This window comes from Histoplasma capsulatum (genome assembly GCF_000150115.1).
Source record: "Histoplasma capsulatum G186AR genomic scaffold supercont2.16, whole genome shotgun sequence".
NCBI classification, from domain to species: domain Eukaryota; kingdom Fungi; phylum Ascomycota; class Eurotiomycetes; order Onygenales; family Ajellomycetaceae; genus Histoplasma; species Histoplasma capsulatum.
In genome coordinates, this window is record NW_025544816.1 from 520109 (window position 1) to 528650 (window position 8542).

Genomic DNA, 8542 nt, shown 5'->3' on the forward strand with positions numbered 1-8542 from the left:
CAAGGCAGCCATGGTGAGAAATCGGAAATAGATCCATATGATTGGAGCTACATCCAGTAACAAAAAAGAAACAGAGAATGCATTCTTTGTTGAAACCCCTGGATGTTGTCTCGGTTAAATTCTAAATTTGGATTCTCCAGGTTCAAGTACCTAGGTAGGCCTATCACATGACTGGAGTCTGGTGTTGGATGTACTTAAAAATTGTTGGAGGAATTGGATTGGGTGATTTGTACCCCCTCTCCACCACCACGGCGCTGGTGGTGTTTGAGCTCTTTTGCCCTAGTGGCCTAATAAAAATTGATCTGGAGCATGATTGTGTTGGAGGTCAGTCTTGGCATGCGCCAAGATCTCTCCCTAGCATCAACACATGACTTAGACGCATTTGTGCCAGACTAAAAGAGCTCTGGGTAGTCGAAGGGACGAGCCCCCAACAATTTGGTCTGACGGCCGCCTCCACCAATATAGATTGTCCCCCGAGTTCTTGTGGCTCACTAGGGCCTTAGTCGAGTATACAATATCGGTGATTACGTGTCCACCAACACTGATCAATCAAATCAATGTTAGAATCTAACATCTTGCTCCCATCACACCATTTCTTATTTAGTCGCTCTCAATGCTTAAATCCGTCACATCGCATTATTGATGCCTCGATCAGCATCAACAGCTTGAAGCTTCCTTGATCACACACCGGATAATGAGTGTTGCCTGGAGGCTTACTCCCCTCGGCTTTCTCAGACCTTTGTTTTCTCGGCTTGCCATTTTTCAGCAGCGCTACCAATACAGAAACAAAAAATTCCCGACAAGACAGCGGCCCCAACTCGTTTCGCAGCCGGGACATCGATTTTTGTGTTTTAGTACCATGACTGAGTCAACGCCATCGTCAACAGAAGCATTATATCACCCAGAGTCGGATGTTGAGGATTTGGAAGGGTATAGACCCGGCGGTTACCATCCAACCCTCATTGGCGACACCTTTTGCGATGGGCGCTACACTGTAGTTCACAAGCTTGGTTCTGGCGGTTATTCCACAATCTGGCTTGCCCATGACAAACAGCTTCAACGTTATGTATCACTGAAGATACTGGTTGCAGGAGCTTCACAGAATACACATGAGAGTAAAATTCTCCAGTTGCTCTCAAAAAGCAATCTGAATTGTTCTGGAAAGCAATTCATACCCACACTGTCCCACCAGTTCTCATTTGATGGCCCTAATGGACATCACCAATGCTTGGTTGGGGTTCCTACTGGCTGCAGTGTAGCAAGTTCCAAGGAAAACAGTACAAATTTCATGTTTCCCCCTGATGCTGCCAGATCTCTGGCCGCACAGCTCATTATGGGTTTGGCTTATTTGCATTCAAATGATGTATGTCATGGAGGTATGTAATTATACACGCTTGCTTCCTAGGGTGGAATGTTCTCCATGCTCAATGAATATAGATCTCCACCTGCACAACTTTCTCCTTCGTGCCCCGAGCTTCGACCATCTAAGCACAACGGAACTATATGAGTGCCACGGCAAACCGTATGAAGTCCCTGTTCGGCGGCTTGATGGAAAGCCGCCCACACCACATGCACCGCCCCGCGCCACTTACTCCATGATTTGGAGAATGCCCGCGAATGAAGTGGCTGATCCTGAGATCCTCATCTCAGACTATGGAACATCTTTTATCACTTCACAGACACCATCTCCAACTCTACACACACCAGCTCTGTATGCTCCACCAGAAGAATTTTTCAATGAACCCATCACAATCCCCAAAGCAGCTGACATCTGGACACTGGGAGTTGTTCTGTATGATGCTGTGGGTGAACGCCCATTATTTGAAACCTTTGCATGGGACCCGGATGACATCATTGCTGAGATGGTCAACACACTGGGTGATATGCCTGCAAGATGGTGGGCTGCTTGGGCTAACCGCTCTGAATTCTTCAACTCAGATGGTTCATGGATCTCCAACTTTCAGCGCATCAGCACGCCTGAATTCCGGCGTCTGCATCAGCGTATGTGGGACATGGGTCGGGGTGAGACACCGGAGACTTGTCAATGGGATGTTGCTGGTGGAGAGTTCAAAGCCCTGGAGGATATGCTGAGATCTATGATGACATTTGAACCAATAGAAAGACCAACCGCGAAACAGCTCTTGGAGTCGGAGTATATCGTGAAGTGGGCGATGCCAGCGTGGGAGAGGCAGATGGAACGGAAGAGCGCCTTGACTAAACATTGATCTCTCCGTAATTGTTGTAGCATTAGGCTATCTCAAAATTTGAGTATCCCAAGACATTAGGTAAAGAGGTCATCGAAAGTCAGTATTTTCCTTAATACAGCTTTTTGAAGCTGTTAGAAGAGCCGATTTCTTCCTGAGTGAACCACTGCTCGGTGGCTGCGACTCCGCCCGTTCATTGAGAGCTGGATATCCCTTTAGCCGCCTCAACTGTTTTCTGATGAACACGGGTGTATCTGTAGATCTCGGATCAATTCTTCAAGGGCGAAGTGTTTTCACAAGGCCCAAAAATGTGATCAACGAGGTAATCACGACTTTCCGTGGAAGTCTCCTGCTCGAAAAGCACTGGGTTTGGATCTCGGTTTTCTCGGTGGTGGTAACAAGGGAATCGTACCAGTAAGACCCGAGACTGACCATCCAATGCTTGCGACGCTTGTCATTCAGGCTTTTTGGGCGATCTCAAGAGCAACATTGGATTTTTCATGTTCCCCAAGTCGAGCATGCACGTGAGTGATAGAGTGCATGATGACATCATGAAGAAGTCCGCTATATTGTGCTTTGTACAATCTATAATTTCTGCTATACTCATCAGAATCTCAGATAATATCTATTAAAAAAATATTATCAGAAGTGAGTTCAATATTGAGTAATTGAGTAAAATAATCAATATGTTAGGTGGCACGTGCCTGGGGTAGCCGTAGTAATGCCTAACAGTAACTGTAGAAGCAAACAGAAGGGCGACCCCTCCTGCTTGAGGTTGTATACAAAATCAGCACAATCCCCAGCTTTTACTCCCTCCATCCATTATTCTGATTCATAAGAAGATCACCCTTATATCTCTTTTTTGTCTCTACGGCTCCATCGATACATGTCCCCCAGCCTTAATCCCCTAGACCACTACTTGTAATACAACAATCAGACTTCATTCAGCATACGTCACTCTCCATCAAGCTCAACATGTCACGAACGAGTGACTCACTCTTCTGTGCTTCGAGCAATCTCTCTTGTTTCCTCAAGATACCGCACATTGGGCACTGTAAGTGTTGGGCACTGTAAACCTCAAGCTCAAAGCAAGGTCCAACCGTTCTAACATTTGTGCAGCTATCTCTGGGACGTGCACGCCGAAACCGGCACGCTCTTCCATGCTACAAAGGAATCACTGGCAAGCGGGCGGACGGTATGCGCCCATCCTCATCCCCAAAACCCATCTTGCTGACAGATGCCATGAATGGTCTCTTAATCCCAGATCTATGCATTGGTCCCAGATGTGAGGCCGATCGGCTCCCGGTCACTTCGGGCTTCGGTTGAAGTCACTCTGGGCTTGCTCTCAGTGATGAAGCGCTTGACGTGCAATGCCGTGCAGCGGCGCAAAACCACCCCTTTGACCTTGTTGTCAACAACTGTCAGAAGTTCTGCAGCAAGATCCTGCAGTGCCTTGTTAACAATGTGTGATGGGTTAGCACCCATTAATGGTTAACTTGCGCAACCAATCCCCTACCGCCCATTCACATGTCAATGCATGTCTACAAAGCTTCCTCTACACCCTCTTGTGATTCTGTCCCACAATTACATACACATCTAATGCTCTAACAATTCCTCTGTATAATTCTTAATATTCTTCTGTCCCTCTCAATCCCTTTTCTATAAAAATCTTCTTTATACAATCTTTCTCTCTGATTTCTTTTCTCTTTCTTTTCTTAATCAATTTGTAATCTATTATTAGAATAGTGTCAAGTCTGTTGATAGTACTGTTGAAATAGATTATATAAACTGTATAAATAATGTAACATACTTCACCACTTTTTGGAACACACCACTTTCTGGGACACTAAATCACATGATATAGTACAGTTTGAATACACCAATCAAAAGAATACAACTTCAACCTCACACACTTATAGATAGACTGGCCGCTGGGACCATGAATTACACATTTGGTTTGGTTTGGTTTGGTCCCAGTCCATTTCTTGGCATGATTTTAGTGGGACCAGGATCAGAATGGGAGTGTAAAGTGACTAGAATTATCAAAACATGAGTGAAATGGGACTAAAAAATCTTGATATTCCATGTAAAGTGACTGACTATCAAAATCAGAACATGATCTGGGACTGATCATGATTTTGACTCAAGTTTGGTCTCATTCTGATGATTATATAATACATCAATCTGATGATATGATTGGTGGAGATATTACCCCTATCTTGCTTAGTGCTGCTGCCAACCTACCCACCACTGCCAATCTACCCATCACTGCCAATCTATCTACCGCTGCCAATCTACCTACCGCTGCCAATCTATCTATCACTGCTAATCTATCGCTGCTAATCTATTGCTGCTAATCTATCACTGCCAATCTACCTACCACTGCCAACCTACCTACCACTGCCAACCTATCTATCACTGCCAATCTATATAGAGTAAATCATGGTTTCATTTGGTCCCATTTTGTAAAATGGGATCAAATGGAATCAGAATCACTAATTTATTAGTAAAACATGATCTGAGACTAGATTTATAATATAAACAGTGTAAAGTGACTAATTTACTAAACACTATATGAGACCAGGACTAAGATATCTAATAATGAGACTGAGGAAAAATTTGGTCCCAGTTCCATGCATGGTCACACGGCCAGTCTACTTATAGATTATAGCTGCTTGATATAGTATTTAATAATAATGAATATAAATCAACTTACTTTAGCAGCTTTAGTTGTTCAAAATTGTGAACTCAGTCAATGAGAAGCTGTCTGACTATATAATACTTTTAAATATAAAAGAGTAGATATATATTATTTCTATTTACTCCAGTTATATCAAGTCTGTTTGTAACATCTAAACATCTCAAAATTAATCTCTAGTGCAAGTGCACTAGTCTGGAATAGAAACTCTAAGACAGAGTTTTATATCATGTGATTTAGTGTCCCAGAAAGTGGTGTGTTTCAAAAAGTGGTGAAGTATGTTAATGCATAAGTGAGTTGGCCACACAAGTGAGTCAGCCACTTTTCATCATCTCACTGTGCTATTAAATATAACAATTAAAATATCAACAATGCAAAGTCATTAAGCTTTTTTTCAAGAAGAAAGACTTCTTTTAGCTATTCAAAATATTTGATAATAATCAAATTTCAAATATATAAACTGAAGCAAAGCTCTATAGTATTTTATACTCTACTCTAACTGATTATATCTATAATTATATAATATCTATTAATATTTTATCAAAGAACTGAAAACTTGGTTTTATATATATATGTATATATAGATTTAATATTTCAGAGAGATATGAGCAGCATCTGTGCTTCAGAGGTCTTTCAAAGGGTATGAGAATATACTATACTGAAGAAATTTCTATATACACAGAGAGAGAGAAACAGAATTCAGATAACAATTTTTGAGAAGACTCAGCTTATATCAAGCTGTATATTCATTTTTAATTCAATATATAATCATTTATAATAAAGCTATAGTATAATTCTCTGATAGAAATCATCACTGCTGTATCTGAAAGACTTTACAAAAAATAGAGAGAGAATATTCTCTCAATTCATCAAAAAATAATTTTCTTCATTATCTTATAAAGAAGTAAAAGCAGTGTAGAAAAGAGAAAAATTAAAATAAAGTAGAGAAGAGATGATATTGTCTGTGATACTATAAGATTATATAATCTGATATAACTTTAATACAGCAGATAAAAAAAAAAGAAAAAAAAATATCAATTTAGATAAATAAAAAAGAATAAATAGAGATACTAAAGAAGAAAAATAAAAATATAAGAGTAAAATAGAAAGAGAGTATAATAGAGAATAAAAAAAGAGAGAGAAGTAAAAAGTATTGTAATTGATAGAAATAAAAACAGAAGAGAAGAATCAAATCAGAGTATTAATTTTACTGATTGAATCAGCTATATTAATTGAACTGACTATACTGATTAAATTGATTATATCAATTACACTGATTATATTGATTGAATTGATTATACTAATTAAATCAATTATACTAACTATATTAATTGATATTATTATATCTTTTTATTTCTCATATCAGTGATCTGTATTCACTCTATTTTATATAATATTATATATAGAACTGTGTCTGTTTCAGCAGTTTTATAAAGTTTATAAAAATCAAAAATTTCAGATAGATTACAACTATTATCTGATTGTATAATTTTATTACTGATTTTTTAAATCAGTGAGAAAAGTATCTCTGTAAATATTAATATAGTATATATATATATATGTATAGATTTAATATTCTGAAGAAGTATAGACAGTGTTTGTACTTCAGAGATCTTTCAAAGAGTATAAAAATATACTACACTGAAGAAATTTCTATATATATATATAGAGAAAGAACAGAATTCAGATGATAATTTTTGAGAAAATTCAACTTATATTAAACTGTATATTTACTTCTAATTCAATATATAGTCATTTATAATAAAGCTATAGTATGATTCTCTGATAGAAATCATCACTATTATATCTGAGAGACTTTACAGAAAAATAAAGAGAGAATATTCTCTCAGTTCATCAAGAAACAGTTTACTTTATTATTCTAAAAAAAAATAGAAATAGTATAGAAGAAGAAAGAAAAGTTAAAATAAAGTAGAGAAGAAATAATATTATCTGTGATAATATAAAATTATATAATTCAATATAACTTCAGTATAGTAGACAGATAGAAAAGAGAAAAAGAAATATTAATTTAGATAAATAAAAAAGAATAAACAGAGATATTAAAGAAGATAAATAAGAAGATAGAAGTAAAATAAAGAGAGAGTATAATAGAGAAAAAAAAAAGAGAAGAATAAAGAGTGTTAGAATTGATAGAAATAAGAATAGAAAAGAAGAATCAGATCTGAGTATTAATTATATAATTGATTCAGCTGTATTAATTAAATCAGTTGTATTAATTAAATCAGTTATACTGATTACATTAACTGTATTAATTAGATCAGCTATATCTATAATATCAATTGTATTGACTGATACTACTATACTGAGTAAACTAATTATATTATTCTTATCTTTTATATCAGTGACTTATATTTACTCTATTTTATATAATATTATATATAGAACTGTGTCTGTTTCAGCAGTTCTATAAAGTCTGTGAGAATCAAAAATCTCAGATAAATCACAGCTGTCACTCAGTTATACAGTTTTATTACTAATTTCTTAAATCAGTAGAAGAAGTATCTTTGTAAATATTAATATAATATCAGATATTTTGAGCTTTTATTGTATTTATAGATATAGATAAATCTTATATTTATATACTGAAAATATCTATAATATTATAAAAAGTTTTTATAAGAAAAGTAGAGTATAAATCAGTGATATAGAGTATACTGTGATATAATAAATTCTGATAAAGCTTTTATCTAATATTTTATAGATAATTTACTGAGTTTTCAGTCTCAGTATCAATTAGAAAGTTTGTTAAAAACTTTATTTTATTATTTCTATTTTATTTTCTGACTGAATTGCTTGATTACTGTGTAGATTCTAGACTGGCTACTGAGACCATGAATTACACATTTGGTTTGATTTGATTTGATCCCAGTCCATTTCTTGACATGATTTTAGTGAGATCAGAATCAGAATGAAAGTGTAAAGTGACTAGAATTATCAAAACATGAGTGAAATGGAACTAAAAAATCTTGATATTCTATGTAAAGTGACTGACTATCAAAATCAGAACATGATCTGAAACTGATCATGATTTTGACTCAAGTTTGGTCCCATTCTGATGATTATATAATACATCAATCTGATGATATGATTGGTGGAGATATTACCTCTATCTTGCTTAGTGCTGCTGCCAACCTACCCACCGCTGCCAATCTACCCACCGCCGCCAATCTACCCACCGCCGCCAACCTACCTACCGCTGCCAATCTACCTACTGCTGCCAACCTATCTATCACTGCTAATCTATCGCTGCTAATCTATCGCTGCTAATCTATCGCTGCTAATCTATCGCCGCCAACCTACCTACCGCTGCCAATCTACCCACCGCCGCCAACCTACCTACCGCTGCCAATCTACCTACCGCTGCCAACCTATCTATCACTGCTAATCTATCGCTGCTAATCTATCGCTGCTAATCTATCGCTGCCAACCTACCTACCGCTGCCAACCTACCTACCGCTGCCAACCTATCTATCACTGCTAATCTATCGCTGCTAATCTATCGCTGCTAATCTATCGCTGCTAATCTATCGCTGCTAATCTATTGCTGCTAATCTATCGCCGCCAACCTACCTACCACTGCCAACCTATCTACTGCTGCCAACCTATCTATCGCTGCCAA

At 37.3% G+C, this 8542-nt stretch overlaps 1 protein-coding gene across 1 annotated transcript; it reads left to right on the top strand.

The window, feature by feature from the left end:
* Window positions 1-859: 859 nt before the first annotated feature.
* Window positions 860-2225, top strand: HCBG_08629 (protein kinase; the record flags this gene model as incomplete). The annotated part of the gene is made up of 2 exons (XM_045435678.1): window positions 860-1376; window positions 1438-2225. 2 exons carry the CDS (start codon window positions 860-862, stop codon window positions 2223-2225), a joined length of 1305 nt encoding a protein of 434 aa, XP_045283778.1.
* Between the last annotated feature and the right edge of the window lie 6317 nt (window positions 2226-8542).